This window comes from Chelmon rostratus, chromosome 6 (genome assembly GCF_017976325.1).
Source record: "Chelmon rostratus isolate fCheRos1 chromosome 6, fCheRos1.pri, whole genome shotgun sequence".
In the NCBI taxonomy this organism is placed as follows: Eukaryota; Metazoa; Chordata; class Actinopteri; order Chaetodontiformes; family Chaetodontidae; genus Chelmon; species Chelmon rostratus.
Genome location: NC_055663.1, coordinates 21,957,938 through 21,980,886, shown reverse-complemented (window position 1 = coordinate 21,980,886; position 22,949 = coordinate 21,957,938). Strand labels below are relative to the sequence as shown.

The following is a 22,949-nucleotide window of genomic DNA, read 5'->3' as shown; positions in this document are numbered from 1 at the left end:
ACATTCAGAAGAAAAAAAAATTATCATTTTATCAACCAAATTCATAAATATGTTGGAAATAATTATTTGACAACTTGCATGTTAATAGAACAAAATAAAAGTGTGAAAGGAGCAGAGGAAATCAGATAAGCAAGTTTATAGTGAGGAGTGTCTTGGTTAATATGAAATTAGAAGGGGCAGCATACCAGTAATCGCCGACAATAGCCAAACCTCCTGCTTCCATCCTCACCAGTCAGGACAAATGAGAATGTTTCACTGGGGAAAAAAGAGAGAAAATAAGATAATTCAGACACGCTGGAAAATATATAAAGATGTTGAATTCACACTGAAAAGATTGTTGTCGAAACAGAAAAAATGTGGACTTTGCCTTTTGGTAAACAAAGGTATGACTTGACACTTCAGAAGGATGACCCTCAGGACATTCTTGCTGCTATAATAATATCCATACAAAACCTCCTAAGCTCTACCTGACAGGCATTCACTGGCCGCTGAGAACCTTCTTGACAAGCGAGTGTGTCAGCCAGTTGAATGCAGGTGTGTGCTTGGTGGCCCCTCACCCACTGAACATTTGCCTTGAGGTAATTATTAGCCATCACCATCAGTCGCACATCATCACTTCTCAGAACAATGCAGACGTTGAGAGGCTAAGCTAAGAGGTATTGGGTAATACGGCCAATTTCAAACAGCAATGAAAGAGTGGTGATTTTGTAGGAACAAACCAGGTGTAAGCTGCTAAATCCATCTTCTCTCCCTGTAATCATTTGTCACTTTGCTATCGTTAAAGGAAGACCAGTCATCTTTACAAGCAACAAGGTCATTTCTATTTTGGGCTTTCAGCTTCTTCTCTAACAAGTGGTTATTAGTGAGGAAAACAGCTGAGCTATTACCACTCTGCCGGGAAATTCCGGTGTCCCTGTTTTGTTTCACTTTTTTTATGTCTTTAGTGCTGGGGCAGCAGTGAGACTAGGACCGACCTGGGGAAATTGTCGACAGGCGCCCAGTCCTTGGCGTCAGGGAAACAGAACTGAGGGATGACCTTCAGCTGGTCCTCAGCCTCCCGCATGAACTTAAAGCTCCTCTCAAGCTGGAGGAAAAAAGAGAGAAAATGTGAAAAAGAATATATTTGCGAGATCCGCACACTGAAAGAAAAACATAATGAACCACAAAAAAAAAACACTTTTTTTCTTTCTATTGCTATAACATAAACATCCTCATCATGATAAAACTGCACTTTTTTGACTCACTATTTTGAGTAAGGGGTGACAATAACCAAAGGTCTCAATATGATACTAACATAATGGTAAGTCTTCACATGTTGACTTGACTTGTTCGCATTAGTTTGCACATATAAGGTAAGATCACTGTACATTGTACATCACTGGATTTGATTAGTGCTAAAAGTTTTTTGCATATTTTCTTTAGTCAGTAGTAAAACTGTGTCATTGTTCAAAAGTACTCTACTATTCCTTTTTTATTGCATAAAACCTTCTGTTCCCTGAGTCTAGAATTTGTGTTTTTTCCCCAGAAAAGCCCATTATTATTATTATTATTTGTCAAATAGGAAAACTAAAAGGATGTCTCCTTTTCAGCAGTTTTTTTTTTTTTTTTCGTTTTTTTTTTTAATACAATTTTCAGTGTTTCATCTTGGAATAAAGTACTGCAGTAACATTCATATCCCCTTTCACCTTGAGGGGGAACTGTTGTGTGACTTCTGGCAGGTATGGGACTCCAGCCTTGGTCTTATGGAGCGCAACAACTATGAAATACTCGAAGAGTTTCCTCTCCTGCAGCTCCATCAGATCCCTCTCCAAGGTCCGGTACCGCCCCGCCTGCCTCAGCATGGACTGGACTGAGACCAGCCGCTGGCTGTGAGCTGAGAGACAGAGAAAAACGTGTCATGGGAATACATCCATGTCATGTATGCACACATACATATGCATGCACGGAGGGTCACTGTGAGGCCACCATGAAAGCCAGTCTGCAATTCCATATGTGTAAATCTTTGATGTTAGCTTTACAGTGGCACCGTGAAAAAAAGACAAGAAATTGTGGTAATTTGTAACTAATAAAATGACAGATACAAAACTGTTTTACACTGCTCAGCATCCCCTGTGTAGCTGTAAATATCTATTTTTCTGCTCTCACCTTTCAGTTTCTCCTCCGTGTCGCTTTCTGACTCGCTGTTCTCATCTGTCACTAAATTAAAGAGAAGAACGAAAGAAAAAGAAAAACAGCGCATGAGGAGCACATAACATGCAAATAACAGCAACAGGAAACTTACAGCACATGGTGAATTTGCTCTCAGTTCTTTCATTCCAGCCACTACCACACAACACCACCCGGTCCTCTAAAACATGGGTCAGTCTCAACGAACCCCACAATGTAACCTTGCCCATAAAACTAAGTGAATACATGTGACGAGGTATTGTTATTAGACCTGTAAAGTCTTTCTGCTCTAACTGAGAGTTGTAGGAAAGGTAACCTGATGAAAGGTGTCTGCAGTGGGTTGATGCTATTGATGATAATATAATAGAGTGAAGTAATATAATATTTTACAAACCTATTTCAAGTATACAGACAGTGTTCAGAACTGTGAAAATGTTCGAGGAAATGGCTTTGCAATGTTAGGAAAGCTTTTAAAGGAATTACTGGATCCAAAGCAGGATCTGAACCTGGGTCTGTTTTCACACCAGAAAACGATCACTTGTTCCTTGTTCATAGTCCAACTTTCCACTAACTTTTATTGAAATCAGTTAATAAATGTTTGAGACTGCTAAATAGCAGACCAACACAAACAAAATAAAAACCTCTTTAATGGAGGGATCGTAAAGGTGGATGTGATATTTCCTCACCTCTACCTGAGCTGGACTCTGTAGACTGAGACACCCTCTTCATGCGTTTCTTCCCTCTCCGAGCCTCAAAGATACCATTGATTTTCAGCACCATCTGCAGGAGGTAAATGGAAAGAAATGTCCATCTTTAACTTCTTAACCCAGTAGACAAAATATGCCCTGCTCCTACAGTACCAAGATTATTTCAATTCAGCATCTGGGAGGCCTTCCTCCAGGCACACTTCTTACAGGAAATATCCATCAGAAAAGTTTCCCCTGCCTTACTCATCCCCAGACGCCAGCATGAGTGAACCAGCTCCGCACCTCCCTGAGCGGTACACTGGGCCATAAATCACACACAGAGCAGCATGAGCTTCGTCAGAGGCCTCTCAGACTCTCATACCTTGGGGATTTTCCTCCGTCTGCGATTGTACGGGTCTCCAGAGAGGCACGGGGTGTCATCTGGGCTGCTGGGTGTGGAGGGGGGGCTGATACGGGAGGGAGAGGAGATGCCAGTGTCCCTGCTGGTCTTGCGTAGTTCCAGGAGCTTGAAGCTTCGCCGCTCTGAATTTTGTCTGAAGAAGCCAGGCTTGGAGGAGAGCTGGAGGGGCAGATGGAGCAAAACAGACACATTAGAAGGTGATTTTAGTGTAAAGTTGCTTTCATTAAATCTGCTGTGTTTTTATAATGATGCATCAGCCATCAGGTACCTTAGTTGGTGTGTCAGGGACAGGAGATGAGGAGGCAGGTGAAACACATTTGCTTCCCAAACAACTTCTCTCCAGCTCTATATCTTCATAGGGGTTCTCCTTGGATGGAGGATCTTCAGAAGAAAAATACAATTTCTTTTCAAAACTAAGAAATCAATGTCACCTGGATTATACAACAGCCTCACACAAGCTTTCCAAAGAGCAGATAAAGTACTCTTTCCAAATCAGTCATGTTTGTTTTGCCAGACGATTCTTACTCCAGATGTGCAGAGAGCTACCAGAGGCAGCGGTGTGCTCACCCAGCTCATATTTCACGGTGATAAGATGCTTGCACAGTTAATGCTAAGTGTAACTCTAGCCACCAGTCCTCCCCTGCAGATAAGGAGTGAGGAGGTTTCGTTTTCCAAAACCTGTGCCTCTTTCTCTCTTTGTCTCTGTCTCTCTGCATCTCTCCTCTGCTCCATCAATCCATCCACCAGATGTGACCTGTAGGAGTCGGAGGATAAAGAGGGACGTTCAGTTCCCCGCTCCTTCTCCCTCTGAGGAAAACAAGGGATCAGCGTACTGTTTTCCACATTGCTGGCTGATGGGAACGTCACACTACTCTCTGCGGTGTGTTTGTGTGTGCTGTCAGCTGCGCACATGCGAGTTTGCATCAGTCGTCAAGGCGTGCGTCCGAGTGCATGTAGTGGTGACAGATGCTTTCCTCTCAACCTGAAAACACTATCAGACATGTGGATTGTGTGTTTAAAGTGTGTTCATGAGGACCTGGTCTGCATGTGGAGGTTGATGACAAGACTTTGAGGACACCACAACTGGTCACACACTATCTCTGCTTCCCTAAGCTGCTTTTGGAGTAGACAGCTATAGTGAGTCAGAGTTACTGTACCCATGGGACACTGCTGAGTGTTTTGTGAACGTCTGAGCGTTTTAAAGAACAATACTACCGTATGAAAGAAGGAAACGATAAAAGAATCAAAACTAAGCTGTGGCATCACTCAAATATAATTAAACTTAATGTGATTGTTGCAAGCGAGCAGCACTCATTATACACCAGTCTCTGGGAGGAAAACCAAAGACACATTGAAGCGATTGCCAGTAATGTGCCGTGGCTCGAAGCCATTCACATGCCCCCTGCCGCACTGACAATCACAGTAGCCAACCTCAGCTACAGTACGACCTCACACAACGCCACTATTGTACGTTCTGAAATTAAACAGGCTCGAGGTGGGGTTGGCATAACAGCGCAGACAATAAGGTAGGAACGCAGGTCAGGTTTCTACGTATAATTTTTAATAAAATTGAAGCAGCGTGGCTCTAAATTAAAACTGGAGCAGAAAAAACAGAGCAGGGTAAAGACAGCTTGGCCTCCTCATCACCTCTGCTGCTGAACTCTATGACTCACACTGATATGAGAAATGAAACTGAAAGGTCACGCAGTGTATGGAGGGCATAGAAAATAGGACAGCCTACATTACAGTATTTAACAATGTTTTTTAGCTTTTGTAAACAGAAATCAATGCATAACCTAAAAAGTTCATAACTTGGCACTTTGAAACCACATGTCAGAAAGCAGTTTGTGGAATATTCCACTTGGTTAAGGGAAAATAAACGTGTTATATGTACTGTTTACCTATTATGTCCTCGTAGACATTCTCTTCCGATAAAGTGCGTGTTAGGCCCAGTCTGGACTGAGCGTACCAGTCCACCCTGCAGCTGTCTGTAGACGACTGGAGGAGATCCTCAAATTCATAGGACTTCCTGGTGGACAGAGCATTACAAGGACTTAGGAGAGTTGCACGCCAAATACAAAAGAAGAAGAGGAAGGAAGGGTTTTTGACTGATGTCTTAGAGGAAATGTGTGTTCATGTTGATGCTTTTAAAAACGTTTGATATGCCAAGCAGGAAAACTGCCGTTGCCATTTGCTGGTTGCCACATCTGAATGACCACATCTGTGTTTCATCATAGCCTAAGATTAAAGCCCAGCAGAATGAAGTGCACACAAGCATCCGTGGTTGCATGCGTCCCCACATGCATGCAGATACATACAATTAAACTAAGTTGCCACTTTATTAGGTACAGCTTGCTATATCCATTGCAATATAATAGCCCTCCACTGTATCCTACTTCTATATCTGAATAGATGTTAAATGTTTACTTTCCTACTGTAGGAACTGCACATGAAAACTGGACCTTTGGCTAAATCTAGCATGTGTACATCATAATGATGTCAACTATTGTGCAATGTCCCTGATATATAAGAAAAGATAAGCAAAGTAAATGGCCATGGAGTTGCATCAACCTTTCTGACAGAGCTTTGACAAAAACGTAAACATTATAGACTCTTTTTGCTATTTTTTTCTGCAGAGCTGTTGCATGGCATTTGATGAAGCTACATTCAACCTTATAAACTGGCAACTCGATGTATTTTCTCAAGCACAAAAATGTACACAGCATGGGACACTCACAGAGAGACATCCTGGCTAAACAAAGGGCTTGACACGGCACACTTGAGCAGAGTGAGGCCTCCACATATGGTATGGAATGTAACAGATCCAAGCCAAACTCCAAACAAGAATTCAGACCACTAGAGAAAGTGAACAAGAGATCTGCTCCAATACTGCAGAGTTCACATTTTTTGGTTTCTCTGCTGAGCATTGTTTGTTTGATTATAACCATCTGAGTAAGAGCACTACTTAAAAGACTCTTGAAAATTCCAACTTGTTAATTGGTCTTGGCAGAAAAAGTGATTCGGATTCTGGATTCTACATTTACAAATTCCGACTCTTGGTCTGACAGCTCATTTGTGACCCGAAAAACGGCTTTGCAGAGTCATTTTTACTGTCAAGGCTAAAATTCATGAAAAAACCAAGGGGCCTCTTTGATATGACTCACACCACTATGCATGTTGTTCTCCACTTCCCGTAAAGTTTTTGAAAGGGGAATGAGTTGGTGTGTACATTCCTCACATCCAACCAGTGAGCTCATTCTCTGGGATATTTAGAAACAGGATGATGTCAGCGGCGGTTTTGATTTACAGCAGATGTGGGAGATGTTGTTCACCTCAGTGTTCAGTTGGTGACGGCGGGGGAAGGTTTAGAGGACACACTGATTCTGATTCCACAAGAGCGCTTTAAACAATATATTTTTGTGAATTCAGCTTTAGGGTTAAGACAAGACAACATGTAATGATTTTGTGACATTTACTTATATATAAATATCAGAATTTGCAGACAGACAGACAGACTTTGGACACTTTGGTGAACCTCTCACTTTACCTCTAGCACTACAATGAGGCGGACATTTGTGATTTAGTCTCAGCAACTATTGAATGTATTGGCATGAAATATTTGCCAACATTCACGCTTCCCTCAAAATGAAGAGTAATAACCTTGGTGGTCCCCTGACATTTCCTGTAGTGCTATCATCAGGTCAAATTTTAAATTGTTCTTTAGTTTGATTTATGACCACATACCTGCAAAACTACTAACATCGGCCTCAGCTGTATTTTGTGTTTAGCATTAATTAAGCACATGTTAGCCTGCTAACATGCTTAAAACTATGATGTTGGGCATGGTAAACATCATACCTGCCAAGCATCAACATGTTAGCATTGTCATTATGAATTTGCAAGCATAGACATTAGCATTTAGCTCAAAGCGCAGCACAGCATAAGTATGGCTTCACAGAGCGACCCGCGCAGTCATAGACTTTTGTTTGCACATAGGTAACTTAAGGTAACAAAGGTAAACTAGTTATTTTTAATGCTATCTTCTCATTTTCTTACCTGTTACTGCTGTCCCGGGGTTTGTCAGCCCAGGGTCTCCTGCAAACTCCGGGTGGTGGGCATGTGGGTAAAGGTGGAGGGGGAATGGAGGGCAAAGGGGGCAAGTTCCTCCTTCCCTTCCCCGAACCAGGCCCTGAAACTGGTGTGGTGGGGGGGGTGTGATGCTGGAAGGTTCTCTGAGGTTTAGGTAGAGGGTTTATAGATGGAGCACCTGGCTCACTGTATACGTTCTCTGGATCCCCCTCTCTCCTTCTCCGTGACCCACCTGGTCGTGCCACATCAAAAGTTCCAAAAATGGGCTCATTTGCCCTCTTTTCTGTTTCCTCCAGCTCCTCTTTTGAAGGAGGGCAGAAGTAATTGCCTGGAAATGCCAGTGAAGGTCTGTCAGGAACCTCCTTTGTTGCCTTCTCTAGTTTCTTAACATGAGTTAAAACACTTTTCTTGTCTTGGGGTTGTTCCGTTGGCTTGGAAGCCCGAAATCCCCTTTCTAGGATCACTTCTTTGTCCTTGTTTGTTGGGCCCTCTGGAGATTTAGGCCTTGAATCCCCAAGCTTTCCAACATTCTCCTTTCCTGAGTCTTGTCTGTCCCAACTGACAAACCTCTTGCTGTCTGTCCTTTGCACCTCTGAAGCTTTTGATTCCTTTTTCCTCACTGTCTCAACTTCCTTCTGTGTCATGCTCAATGGACATGTCCCTGTAGAAGTTAGTGGGGCAGGTTCCTTTTTGCCCTCCCACTGGGAGATTTTATCACGGATGCTGGCAGTCTTGGCTCCTGCTGGGCTCTTGTTGTGGTTCATCTTGCCACACAGTCCATTCTCCATGTTAGGAGTGCGCTGGTCGGTGGTGGTGGAGGCTCGCCTGTGAGCCAGCATGGTGTCAGGAGGACCCGGGCTGTCGCTCAGGCTGAGTATGGGGGAGAGGGGACGCTTGGTGGACACAGCAGTGTCCTTCCTGTCTTTGTCCCCTGGTGACCCGCACACCTCTTGGCGCTGGGGCACCACAGACGACGGAGCCTCCCCGACCTTCAAGCCACAGCACTGGAGCCTGGAAAAGAACCACACACAGAAAAATTCACTGACTTGACATACTCGCTTGACTGTTAAAAGGGCTGCAAACAAACCACATAACAGGCAAAAATATTCTGTATTCTACAGAAAAGGTTAGTAAAATAATGAATGAATGAATATTTTTATTCAAGTGTCATACACCCAAAGGTGCCCAGTCCACATGGGCTTAAAAACAGAGGCAACACAATACAAAAGGACAAGCATGCAAACACATTGTACTGTATCAATATACTGTATGTCAAGTTAGTGTATATTAGATTTAAACTTAACAAATTAAACATACCATACTCTCAAATGTTGATAAGCCTTTAACAAAAAGTTAAGCTAGTATTAAGCAAACGACCTGCCGATGGGGAAGCAAAAATTACTTGATACTGTAAAATTTCTTGAAAGTAACATACAAATCAGACATCTCTGAAAAGGCTTTCTGACCTTAAAACTAATAAAAAAGAATTTATGGAATAAGTGAAATATTAGAAATTCAAGGTATATATACCTGAAACTAGACTAGTTTTTCAGTTTAAGGAGTTTATTTGTCAGACCTAGCTGAAAAACAAATTAATATCTTAAAAATCAGACGAAACAAGTTTAATAATCCAGTGCAAATGGTGCTTGAAATTATTATTTAGAATTAGTCAGAACATTTCTGATTTGATCATCTTAAAATAAGATATTCAAAACTTTCTTGAATTGCTCATTTTGCAGTAAGGGACTAAATATACTTCACGATTAACAGGCTGGAATGTCACCTGTCAATCACAAGATAGACTTTGGGGAGGGAACAAAATAAAACCCAAACAGGCGAAACAGAAAGAGTCTTGTCTTGGTAAAGGGATGGTGCTAACCACTGAGCCAGGGATCCAACTGATGTGCACTGATGTGTTACACCAGATAAACAGAGGGAGAAACTATTGCACTGTTGTCAACTCCAACAATTTATAGTGCAATTATTTTCATAGAAATGTCAGTGGCTGCTTTCAGCGTACACAGTAAAGTATCGGGCTCCCCATAGCTCTTAAAATTGTCCACGCAATGTGAGCATTTACAATTACGTCCAAACAGACCTTTGTTTTATGGGGTAAACAGGAATTCTTGTTAAAAGAGCTCAGACGTCTGTTCGGTGCCTCTGTTTCAGTTGTGAGTCACTCCTGGAAGATTACTGGGTCATGACTGTTTGAACTCTGGGTTTGGGGGTCAAAGTTTACAAGCTACACACACAGCTATTTCTGGAGAGGAGATGAAAGTATACACAGAAGAGGGGAGAGGCCGGAGTGTAGACGTGCATCTTTTCTTTTCTACATCTGACCCTCAAAACTCAGTTGTAGCCCAAAGACCATTCATCAAATGATTGAATTTCCAACAAACAGAGGAAACGTGGCCTTGCTGGGTGACTTCTGATGACATTGCTGGATGTGAAAACCAACAGTCATGCAATCCAGAGGAAATCTCTGGGGGAAATTACTGATTCAAGTTTCCTCTGAGACCTTTAAAGAAAAGAAAATGAACTTGATGTTGTAACTATGACCAACTAGGAAATCAAATAATTATCTTGCTCTGGGTTTTGTTAGTTTGCCCTCCCTCTCCCATCCCCCTTTCTTTCTGTTTTCGTATTCCTCGGTTTAAACAGCAGTTTTTATTAAGCATGAAGCAACAGAGGGGAAAAACTAGGTCAAATAGAAAAGCCAAGTAAAGGAGAACAGAAGTAGGCAGGGGGGTCGAGTGAAGGGGTTATAGAGAAAGTGGAGTGGACAGAGAGGGAAATTAGAGTATTTCCCCATCTAAAAAAAAGCACTTGTTTGTGATTAAAAGAGAAAGCAAGATTGAGAGACAGATAAAAAAAATGGGCTGTATGGAAAGCTTGTCTATCACCCGCAGCCAAGGATGGGTGGAGCATGGAGAAGAGGGTCACTGAGGGCGGAAGGAGGGAAGGGGGTACAAGGGCACAATAGCTTTTCTGACCAGCTGAGCTAACACAGGATCAGCAGATAGGAGAAAGGGTTTGAACTGGGCAAGAAGAAACAAAAGAGAGACGCAACTAACTTCTTTTAATGATATCAACCTTTGACAGTTCCCCAAGAGAAATGAATGAAGCTTTTGAGCAACAGTAACAGACCCTCAAAACAACAGACATTTAAATCTTAGACTAGACAGTCCCTCTTATTGGCACAAACCAAAATCCCTTCATTATAATCTAAATAGCACTAATGAATATTGCAAAGATGACAGAAGGGGCCATAGAGAATGGTCACAGAGGCATTAGACAGTGGCAGCAGGGGGGCAGTAACAGTATCCAGATGCCAGATGGCCAAATCTGCCCTGCTCTGCTTCTCTGGCCCTGCTTTTGTTCTACAGCTGACCCTAACAGAAAGGGGTGTCTTCAGCGTATTTAAGAGCAACACAGAACTTTCTGATGGTTATGGGAAAAGTGCAGTTCAGGCAAAGGCAGCATGTCATGGTAGCAGTATAAGGTGGCAGAGCGACGTGAACCACTGTATAGGCTCATAGCTTTTTTTCAAATCATGCAGCAGTTGGAGGATCTACGAGGTATTGTTCCCCACTGAAACGCCTCTGTTGAAAGTTAAAGGATCAAATTAGCTTAAGCTATGGTTTCACCTTCATGTCTGACAAGGTGTGTTCTTGGACAGTTTGGCTGGTTAAAAGGCACTCAAGGGGCTCTGGAGTGGTGTAAGGTGTACTCCATAATTTAGTATTGTCCTTACATAAACTTGGAGGATTCACCAGAGATGACATTTTAAAATGAAAACATTTGTAAATATCTCTTTGGAAATTAATAAAGTATCTATCTATCTATCTATTAGTGTGGACATAGCCAGAGCTGCTTGGTTGTGCAAGGTGGGGGTTTGTGTGCTTGTTTTTTATGTAAGAGTAGTAGTTGTAGTCTATCGTGCGCCTAAAAATCATGTCCCTTGCTGCATAGAGTCCATTTATCCAACACCAATTCCCACAACTCCTAAGGAACAGCCGCCAAATTGGTACAGGGAAGCCAGCCTAATGCATCTAAGTCTATCCAGGGGGAGGTCTGGCCACAATTAAAATCATCATAACTCATGAAATGAATTTTTAACGGATTTTCAAGTGGTTTGTTACAAATGCCAGACATTGTATTCATTTAAAGCAATGGACAGTATAAATAATCTGCTTTTTGAACATTAAAACCTTTAAACATTTTCTGATAGATAATAATAAGAAAATAAAAAGTATCAACTTGAAAATGAGCATAATATCAGAGCTTGGTGACCCATCGGATTACCAAGTGATGAACTGCGCTACTTGTTGTTTTTCGAGATGGAAACAGATGTTACATACTTGTGCTACAATTTTGTGACCTGTGCTAACTTTTAACCTCCAAATTCTCAAATTTGCATCATACCGCTTTAATCCACATCGCAGCCGAATCGCACATGTATTCCTCTAATGGCCTGTTTGTGCATATTCAACAACTAGGACCCTTTTGGAAGCACTGGTTTCTCCTCGGACCGGTCAAAGTGAAAGAACCCCTGTGTGGCTGTTTTGATGAAATAAATGAATTTTGAATACACAAAATAGATGTTTTTACTGCATTTAAGCATTGAAAAAAGTGGACCTATACTGTTTGTTTGAACCCTATTCTAGCTGGTGAACCTACCTAAATGTATAAAATGTATATATGAATTAATTTTTTTATATAATTCTAAATAAATTCAGGCTTCAAGGGGTTAATATAAGAAATGACACCACTACCTAGAGGATTGTCTTCCTCTACTGACCCCTGAGCTGCACTAGCTGATCTAATCTCATATGATATAGCTGGGTGGCTTTCTGGAACAATGACAGGTTGTTTACAACACAATGACAGGAGGAGCTGTTGCTCCTCCTCCAGCACGAACAGGCGAAAGTGTGCAATAGAAAACAGCAGCATGGTGAATCTTAGTATGACAAACAGTAGCACTAGCAACACCAACCAGAGGTGAGCAATAGGTGAGTTAGTGTCTTAACCACTGCCTCATTTTTTATTGTTTTATTGTTTTATCAGTTAATATGACAATAACAGGCTGATGTTTGAAAAACGATATGCACTAAATGGTGACTACCTTTTCCAAGAGCATTATCATACTACAGTATTTGCTGTAGCAGTGATACGACAACGTAGTTAATACTACTATACAGTGATTTAATTTGCCTTTTGAGGTACCTACCCGTTGACTGATTGGTAGATACAGTTGTCAGTGTTTGTACAGAGCAGCAGGGCCCTCCCACCGGTCATGGTGCTAGCAGCTGGCATCCTGCACAGTCACACAAAGAGAGACGCAGTCGGTTAGAAGAATGTACAGTATTTATTTAATGGGCTTGAGTGCATCGTGTGAATGGTAAAAGTTCGCTGAAAGTTGCAAGTTGCAAAGAAAATAATTCACAAGTCAAACAGTTACAGAAAATGTATTTAGACAGTTGAAAATATTCCATCTTTCGTGTGTGTGTGTGTGTGTGTGTGTGTGTGTGTGTGTGTTTTGCTTTTTTCGTAAAGATGATGTGCAAAAATAGGCGGACATACAGACTGACAAATGAGAGTTAGGTCAAAAGAAGAGCTGCTTCCCCAGCACTCCCTTAGGGAAGTTTTTCAAACTCTAGTGTGTGAATGTAAACTATATCTCAAACCTCTCATTTCTGTGGGTAGCGAAACTCGTTGCTGAACCAAGCTGCCGAGAAGCAGACCTCACAGGTTGCATGGCATCCCCCCAAAACTGGCAATCCCCACTTGATTAGTAATTGGAGGATACAGCTGAAAACAAAGCTGTAACAATGGCTAGCCAAAGAGGCATAAACACGCATTAGATTCCAGCACCCATGTGGCATTATGGAAAACTTATGGAATATAGTAAAAACTCCAAATTGTAATATAATCAGTCATTAGGAAAATATCTGTGGCAGCTGGAAGCCACAGAAGGGCACTCACTTCAACTTTTTTAGGCTATCACTCAGTGTCTTGTTTTTTGCACTTTCCAGAGCAGAGTTCTAGAGTATTTCCATGTGTACTGCACACACGTTTTCTTTTTGCACTTCAGATCCTCTCTGCAAACTCTCCTTTTATTCCAGAAACTAACTTCCTTAATGTCCTGAGTGTCTTCCGACGCTACACATTTCCCTCTGTTCTTTATTACATACAAGTAGTGCCAAGGTGGGTGTGAGGGGACATGCTCGGCCAGTTTGAAATTATTACTTGGTCCATTCGTCAGAGTATAATGAAACCAGATCCTGTTGGAGCTTGCAAGACCATCCGTATGTAAGACTGAATTAGAGCCACTGTTACACAGCGCTCACGACTTGGCCTATAAAAGCTGGCAGAGGGCTGGCATGCAGCAGAAGGGCCTAGCCTCTGTCTGCACAGATGTGGTTAACACAAGAGAGGAGGAAAGGTCAGAGCTCCTGTTGGCAGGTATTCACACATTTGTTCTTGAGTAAAGAGAGACACTATACATGCTTTGCAGCCCAGCTGCATATTCACACACGAAAACCTCATACAAAAACACACCTAACATAGACACACACATCCTGCCAAACTGCCCATACTCCAGACCAACTTATGGATGTGTGTGCATGTGTGACTTCAACCAGATGTGCGGGGATACTTTATGGTATTCGTAGGCCGTTAAACATTTCCTGAGCACTGCATGGCCCAAACCCCCCTCCAATCCTCTCCCAATAAACGTGCATTAAGTAACCCTGAGACTTCTATCCCTTGTCGCCTGACTATGTGGGGAACGTGAGCCTAATTCAGCCAAATTCCTCAAATTGTTGTCCCAACTGGCAGCGAGGTAAGTCAGGAAAACAGCAACAATTTCGGTAGATTACGTAAAAAAAATAATTGCAGCCAAATAGCTGAACTCTTCCCCGAGCTAACAGCATAATTGGCCCTCTGGGTCCAGTGTTTCGGAATGATTCTGGGCTTCTTCTTTTTTTTCAGAATGAAAGAACAAATGGACGATGAGTAAAAGTTGCGGTCTCGTCTCACAAGAAGTAGACTAAAAGTACAATATGTCATCTTTTGGCTTCCAGTTTTGCTCACAGCTCAACTTGCAGCCCACTATTACTTTGTCTTTAGCCCCCCAACAGCCCAAGCGCTAGCCCCCCCAGAGAGAGGAGGAGGAGGGTTTGCGTCAGCCATCCACCGGCCTGTAGGCCCAAATTATTTTCAGCTGTGAGCTGAGCAGAGGTCACATGTTTGAGGGGAAACATCAACCAAATTTTTTTCCTTCCTCCCCCTCCTGATTCTTTTCTCCTTACTAAAACCTAACACAGAAATGAAGAACAGAAATCCTGCATGCAAAGGGGGGTGGTCAGGGAGGATTATAAAGAATGTATATAGCCTCCTAGTTTTACAGTTGAATCTTTTTTCTGGGTTGGGAAGGGTGTTGCACATCACAGGGGGAGAGGAAAGATGGAAGATATGAAGAGGGAGCAAATCGAAGAGGAGAGGGGGGCTGGGGAGACAGGGGTTGTCAAAACTAAAGAGGAAAGTTGATATTGCAAAGAATAATACAAGTATACTGTTGCGCTGTGAAAACAGCGTAGGCTTTTAGGCTGTCCCACTTCATTATTCGGAGCCCCAGGGCCAAAACAGAAAATGCTGTTCAGTGGAGATTCTAGTGCCTTAAATGGTAACTTGGTATTTTCACACAATTCTGACTTACTAGGCTTGAACATATCCCAAACTTGACTCATGCAAGGCAGTGCTTCCCAGCACTCGCCTGAACCTGACAAGCAGTGTCTTTGCATCTCGTAAAAGTAGTAAATTTGACGGCATTGCCAGTTTTACAGCACTCGGTTACTAAGGAAACTCTTTTTGGGAGCCGTGAAGGCTTTTGTCAACCACAGCTACTGGCAACTATTGTTAACCCTGACCCCCAGAGCAAGATGGCCGCCATAACAATGCAGAGGCTGAGGGAAGCCATCTGCTGAGGCCAATAAAAACATCACGGGAAACTGCCCCCTTCGGCCTTAGCCCTGCGAGGTGTGACAGGCTGTGGACGCCGCAGCAGAGGAAGTGGTATTGTTCATCAGCAGCTGTGTGGACGACTGCTGGGTGGAGAAGATGGGAGCGGAAAGTGTATTACAATCAAAATAACTCATGACATTTCAGAGATATTTGATATACCTTTACATTTTGAGAAGTCCTGCACAACGGTTGATGATTTTTTAAATTTTTTTTTTTACTTTTTATTGCCAGAACCACCTGTTGACTGTACTGTTGGTTTTATCTCATTTATCTAATGACCTTCAGATAAAAACCATTACACAGATATATTTCATACAGGACAACCTCCAGTCCTGGCCTAAGATAAAAAAGGACTGGTGCGCAGTGAACAGCACACAATCCTAAATGCCTTAAAGCCTTTACTAGACAGAGATAGCAGCAGTTGAGGTCAGAGGCAGGGCATCAGAGCCAAGCATCAGTTGCATAACAAACCCTGCAGGAGATTTTTATCAGCGGATGGACACTGGGTATCTGGCCATGGAGGATTCTTTTAAACATGCACTCACATATTCTACTGGGACATGGATGTTGTTGTTTGTTTGGGCTTAATGGTTGAAGCATGGTGTTGTGTTGCTGTAATAAATAGGATCTCAGTTATCTACTAGCATCACCTATTCTAAAAATGTACAGCAGAGTGGAAAATGGATAGTGGGAATCAAGGGGAGTTTATGTGTGTGAGCAAGTATGATACTGTCCAGAGACAGCTTTGGTATTTTTACCACAAGTGGGGCAAACTTTGCACTAGAGAGACCATGCAATGCCTGTTGCCTGTATGGTCTGTACAGTGGCACATTTGATAACTGGGTGAAGAAGACTGGGACAAGACGTAATAATATTAAACTGTACACAACAGAGCTGCCACATTAGCTCCTAATTGTTCTTTCCGTACTACAGGCTATCTAGGCAAACTGTGGAGGCTACAGTGAAATCAAGCCTTCTGTTGTTCCAGCAGACTGCTACATGGAATGGTACAGCACACTTCTTCGGTGATAAGCTAGCATATACTGGTTTTGTCATGGGTATATGAGCGTCAAGTGAGTACTGGTCATCTGGTCGTAGCAAGTCCATGAATCACCTGCATGATGAGACTGTTGTTTATAGAGGTTCCTCTGCCTGGAATATGCTCCCAGCAAACTTCAGACAGATTCAAAACAGAACGTAGTTACAAAGTCACTGAAGCTGATGAGATGTTATTCAGTTGCTGCTGTTTTTGGAACCTTTTTGTTTGTTTTTGTTTATTATGTTATTAATTTGGTGAAGTGAGTATGTGACCATTATGTTTTTGTTTCCACTGTAGGTTGCTACTGCCTGCAGTTTTCATGTGAAAAGTTGGTTCACATGTTTTCTGATCTTTGTATTTGGCCTGTATTGTGCTTTTGTTGACACTATGTGACTTTTATTGTTGCCTCTACATTGTTGTTTTGCTCGGACCCCAGGTAGACCAGCGACCACTTGTGTGTGTGCTAATGGGGGGTGGGGGGGTGGGGCGTAGAAAGATGATGATGGCACACATGTACAGTCTCCTGAAAGCACTCATTTGTGACAGAAAATAATGTATAAAGAATGAAAAAAGAGATGCAAAACCAGAGAACGCTGGAGGAAGACAAAATATTGGAAAACTGCTAAGGTAGAATAGAAGACTGTTTTTTTCAAAGACTTGAAATATCTAGAATTAGGTCTCATTTCAGCCTACAGAGCTACTTGGATGATTATGAATGGTCAGACCCTATTTTCTTTTCCCAATGGCTCACAGAGGTCCCCAGATGTCAGGTCTACAAATTGGGCCCTTCTCAATAGAGCAGGTCACTACATTAACATCAAACTCCACACATCTGGCACCATGTATAAACTAAACACTATTAGACCTCGGTCTCTTCATGGAGTGAATGAATCCCTGATTCACAAAGATGCGCCACCCTTGTGTACAGTATGTTCGCCAGCACACAGATTACTCAGCAGCACACATTCATCTCATGAATGACTCTTGGAGTAACTGGTTTTCTCATCCTGAACTGCTGTATGTTGCATTCACAACAGTAGATGAAAGAATCAGCCCAGACTCATTCAATGGCAACGTGATGACAAACACACACACACACACATACCAGCTTTTCCACAATGATGCTGTGTCACTGATGAGTTGGCTTAGAACAGGCCTGTTATCAGGACCTGTTCTAAGATTCCTATTGTAAAATGTCTCTCTCTAACACTCTTGACAGTGCAATGCAATGCAAGTGCAGACAATATTGACTCAGACAGTGGCACTGTAAGTGTTTGTGCTTGTTAAGCTCCAAATATTATCTCCAAGTGTTAACTTGCAGGCAGCGTTCTGCTGTTGGAGTTGAATTAGCTTTATCGCACTGTATGCAGGTGGTGCTGTCAGTGTTTTAGTAGCTAGCTTAATCAGGCCTCTGAGTTGTTGTCAGCGAGCTGTGGGCTGGCTGCAGCTTCAGTGCTCTGGAGGCCTGCCTGCCTGCCTGCCTCTCCCCAACAGCTGCTTCTCATAAAGATTTCATCCTCCCCTCTATCCCTCTGTCCCTCTGTCCAGCCCTGCAGAAACAGCCAACATCATGACATCACCATCCCTTGCTTGTTCTTCCCCAAACTGTTCTCCTTTTCTCTGTCATTTCAAAATACCTAAAAAGGGCAAAGTCGCTCACAGCCCACGCCGCATTTCACAGTTATCAGGACATGGAGTCACACGAAATAAGCAAAAAGAGGCAGCCCATAAACAACATGTCATCCTCATGAGTGAGGTTTGACGTAAAACTGGGACAAGGAGAGAACACGATATCTTAGAATGGGAATTATATACTGCAAAGAAAAAATTGAGATTTATTTTCTTCTTTTTCTTTCTGCACCCACGCTGAGTTGAGGACCCTATCCCCTTCAAGATGTGGCTCACTGCAGCGTGTGCCAAAGCCTTGCCTGCAATCAATTTAACGCACCACTGCACGTTTAGCCAGCTCTTTCTGATAAACTTGGCTGCTTTTTTTCCTCCCCGTCCTTCACTCTTTTATTTCTCCCTTTCAGTCTCTCACTTTCATCCCCAATGCCGGGACAAAAGGATGATGGAGGAGGGAGCAGAGGATAGAAGGGAAGGACGAAGAGGGACTGGTTTTTAATCCTTAGCTTCTCCTTCTCTTTCATAGTCAACTGTACCACGTCTTACCTTCTGCAGATCTGGGGCACAGATTATTCATGTATGGCCAATTTGTTTCAAGCACTGCGGGGTTGCCAGATCTGACATGAGCTGCTTGGTTTGAGCCATATGGGGATTTCACAATGACTGACACGCTGCCTTGACCTGGTAGGCAGGTTGACAGGGTTTTGCCTGGTTCCTGAAGAAGTAGAAAAGGAAGGGTTGATGGTGAAGGAAGGGATGTATGGAAAGGGGGAGGGAAGGAGAGGGTCGGGCAAATAAACAAAGGAATTTTATCTGGGCTCCGCAGTCTCCCTCTCTCTTTTTCTCTCTCTGTTTCTGTCTCTGTGTCCTGTTCAGGGCCCCTGCTGCTTTCCCAAGCTGACTTCATAGCAAGGCCTTGGACATGAGCCAAACAGGCCAACTCTATGACTGTGCGCCTAATATCTATGAGTGTATCTGCACATGCATGCGAATGACAGCCAGAAAGCGCGTTACAAGCCTGGAAGCCGCACAGTCATCGAATCCTTTTTTGATGCGTGTCATGTTTGCCTCTCTCTCATCTTCGTCTCTCTGTTTTCTCATTCTATCACACAGATTACTTTTCAATCAACTGGCTTTCCTTATCTTTCCGTTCTGTATCTGACCACAGACCACAGGGATCTGTGTTGTATGATGTACAGTGGTAAAGATGCCTATCAGCATTTGGCCTTTCGGGGTAAAAGACACACACACACACAAACACACGCACACACACACACACACACAAACACACGCACACCCACACACCCACACACACACACAGAGTGCATGTACAAGCCATCCTACTGCCCAGTGTCCTGTCCCAACCTATTGATAGACCTCAGGCCCTGCTGTGCTGTGTCCTCTTGCCCCTCCACTTCTCCCTCTGCTCCCTCCATTGTTATGAGAGGATGGACGCGAGACAGTATTGAAACTGGGTTAGCCACAGGACCAGACAGGAACTGACGGGGGATACCACAAACAATTAATTTCTCCCTGCATGTTTGTTGCTTATCAATCCACTCTAAATATAACAGAAGTCTCCATTGTTGTATTTCTAACGCCACATTTCTTGTTATTGTGGTTGACGTTTATAACTGAGACTCCTGACGGCTTGGGTGTCTACAGCCTGACCCCCTGAGAGTTGGAAGAATGGGCCAAAATATTACCTCAGAAAATGTATAAACAAACCTTAATTATAATTGGGACCACAGAGAAAGCCACTATGGATGTAATTATGGTACACAGGCCCAACCAAGGGACAAAACGCGACACCATTTAGGAGGCATCTTATGCATGAAATGAATAGTTATTTTCTTGTTTATGTTTGTGCTCACAAACAGGAAGCATTATGTGCCATGCAGGAAGTGGGAGAGAGACTGGCCTCCTGTGTCTCCTGAAATGAAGTCATCAGGCTTTTGCAGAACTGCGGAATTCACCCCGTACAGTAAGAACTTGAGTTCAGTGTTGATAAATGGGACAACTCTGACTACCACAAGGTCAAAATGGCAGCAAGCGGAAGGAAAGCTCCACACAAACTCAGCAAAATCCTTCCAAAAGTCCTTCTCACTTGCTCCACCTGTCAGAGTTTACAAATGACCATCCCGTAACAGTTAAACCACAGGCTTTTAATGGGGAAGGTCTGATTTTCCTTCTGGAGTTTGTGGCTTCCATTCCACATTCCACTGACTGCAAATGGTGCAGCTTGCAGGCTAATGATGCACTAAAGTCTTCAAAGTGATAAGCCCTTCTAGAAATAAAGGTTTGGAGACTTTGACACTGTTGGCCTGATAAAAAGGGAAAATTCAGCAGACTGGAAAGATTTGATGAAACTTTAAAATGCATACGAGTTTTTTTTTTTTTTTTTTTTCTTACCTGGACTGGCCTGTGAAAAACTGGATAATAAATGAATTCTTCCATCTATATAATTGCCTTTACCTATCACCAACAAAGACAAAGACATCTTAAGTAACACAATGAAGACAGGGGAAGCCTTTAAACCTGAGAAATGGACACAATGAGAAGAGAAAAAGAAGTGAAGGAGGTGGATGAATCTGTCTTGGAGGCAGAGCAAACAAATCTCTTTCTATCCCCCCATCTGGGAGAGGGTGTCATGTTACTCCATGCGGAGCGGAGCATCTGTCCTTCACCTCCCTCCCACAGACATGTCAGCCCCTCCTCCCCACACACAGAAAGCTCCCATCAGCAGAGCCCCTGACTCATCTCTAGTCTGCTCCCAATTACTCCGCTGGCTCCACAGACCAACGGCCATGCCAGCTCATCCCAGGGCCCACTTTCAAACAGCTCTCACTATGGCCTACACAACCCCATCTAACACTGCCTCTGTGAAATCCCAAAATCCACAATTGGGAACATTTGCAGCGAAACACTAGTCCAGCTTCAGCCAACATTGTAAGACTCTGGGATGCCAATGGCCTCAGTGTGCTTCGAATACTCTTGTTAGATCGTCTAACAGCATCTAAAAACCACATTTTGAACTGTGGAATTGGGGGAGGGGGGACAATTGTTGTAACTTTCCAAAACAGACAATCTGACAGTCACCACAGCTTTACACAATAACTGGCAAGCTGTGCAGCAGGGTCGCTCAGTCTATCCACAACTTGTTCTGGACTTAAATATCTGGATTGCTATGTAAATTTCTACAGATTTCCAACTTTCCTTGAGGATACGTTCTAAAGGCTTAAGTGATCCGGACATTACCAAGACGAGCTGTATGTGTGAACACAAATATCCAAATCAGTTGGCCTGGACATTAACTGGGCTTTACTTTGCCATCTTCTTAGTACAAAAGTGGGTGGGAGTGGATGTGTTGATGACATTGATGATGTTACACAAAGTGCAGCTGCTTCACACTTTTTGCCTATATGTTGCTTTCCACTCTTTGGATGATATTGGGAATATGTCCAACTATGTGCAGTATTAATATCGATGCACTCTACCCATGCATACGTCGCCCCTTGTCTACTGACATGTGGTACAGACATTCATGCTGCCCTTGGGATGAGTTGTAATGACTTTTTTCATCTCACACTTTAATGCTATTTAGAAACTGTTAGCATGCTTACATACTAAACTAAGATGGTTAATATATACACTTATGGCTGCTGTAGCATGAGCATTTGCATTGTCATCGTGAGCATGTTAGCATGCTGACCTTCGCATTTAGCTTGAAGGACTGCTATGTCTTAGCACGACCTCACCGAGCTAGTGGTTAGACTTAGAGTACAAGATCAATTTCCATATATTTGTTTGGACAATATTCTGATTCTGAAAAGTATGCTATCACTTTAAGTATTTCTGTATTCAGCTGCCTTCCTTCCAAAGGCAAATTAGCACACATCATTGGCTTATCCGGCAGTGCGAAACAAGACCTTGGTGTAGAAGCACCTGTGGTTGGAGCACTGCGGTTGCAGCAAGCATAATTCATCACTGACAGGGTAAGTAAGGCCATTGACAGGAAATCTTGCCAAACAAAAGAATCCACTGAGCTCTTCCTGGCAAGGAGCCTTGCTGTTTGGCGGGCAGTGATACATTTCAATTGATGAGGTAATTTATAAACAGCCACAGGTAAAACACCAGGTGATAGACATACACAGCATCTGTCATCTACAATCACTGCTGTAATCTGTTTCACCATGCCTTTAAACACAGGAAACAGACATGGCATGTCCTACACCTCAGATAATACCTGTGTCTGCTGTTAACAACACCCAAAGGGCCTGGATGTTACAGACTCATGAGGATTTGTCATTGAGTACACAATCATTCCCAGGGGAAAGAAAGCTTCTCTATAGTAATACAATATTAACAGCTATCTGATATTACATTGTGCTGACACACAATGTGGGAAGCCTAATGATAAAACCTTTCCTCTCTATAATAGTCTTAGCCACAGTGAATGCGCAGTATTGAGTGGACCTACAGATCCTGTCAACAATAATCTGGCCTCTGCAGCACACTACCATTATTCTCTGGGCTCCAGATCAAATTTCTCCTCCAAGCCACAGTCTCTGAGCTGAGCTCCAATGCCAAAATCCTCTCCTCTCCTTCTCCTTCCTGTTTTTCCCCCCTTCACATTTTAAGGGTTCCGCTTGAGAATTCCCACCAGAGCTCCCCAGTCCCATCCCTGCTCCCCCTGCTCCTCTGCATGCCTGCACAGAAACAGATTTTTATAATTCACCCGCCAATCCTCAAGGGAGCCGGGCAAGGCGAGAGCTTGGGAAAGTTCTCTTCCGGACTGTAAACTCCAGAGTCAGAGTCAGAGCCGACGTTTCTGACCTCCACACACCCCGTGACCGACAACTGTAAGCCTGGGCCAAGACCGCCAATGGACAAGAAA

The 22,949-nt window shown here is 43.0% G+C and overlaps 1 protein-coding gene across 1 annotated transcript in view; it reads right to left on the bottom strand.

Annotated features, from left to right (window-relative positions):
* si:dkey-82f1.1 (DENN domain-containing protein 2A) overlaps positions 1-22,949 on the bottom strand; it is a 36,663-nt gene that overhangs the window by 7,583 nt on the left and 6,131 nt on the right. The window contains exons 2-11 of the mRNA XM_041938275.1: positions 12,593-12,679; positions 7,330-8,373; positions 5,175-5,302; positions 3,542-3,654; positions 3,235-3,432; positions 2,853-2,946; positions 2,146-2,196; positions 1,686-1,873; positions 975-1,084; positions 186-255 (exon numbers count right to left, since the gene is read on the bottom strand). Of these exons, the coding sequence (XP_041794209.1) occupies positions 186-255; positions 975-1,084; positions 1,686-1,873; positions 2,146-2,196; positions 2,853-2,946; positions 3,235-3,432; positions 3,542-3,654; positions 5,175-5,302; positions 7,330-8,373; positions 12,593-12,678 (2,082 nt within the window). The 5' untranslated portion in view covers position 12,679. The remainder of the gene's footprint in view (positions 1-185; positions 256-974; positions 1,085-1,685; positions 1,874-2,145; positions 2,197-2,852; positions 2,947-3,234; positions 3,433-3,541; positions 3,655-5,174; positions 5,303-7,329; positions 8,374-12,592; positions 12,680-22,949) is intronic.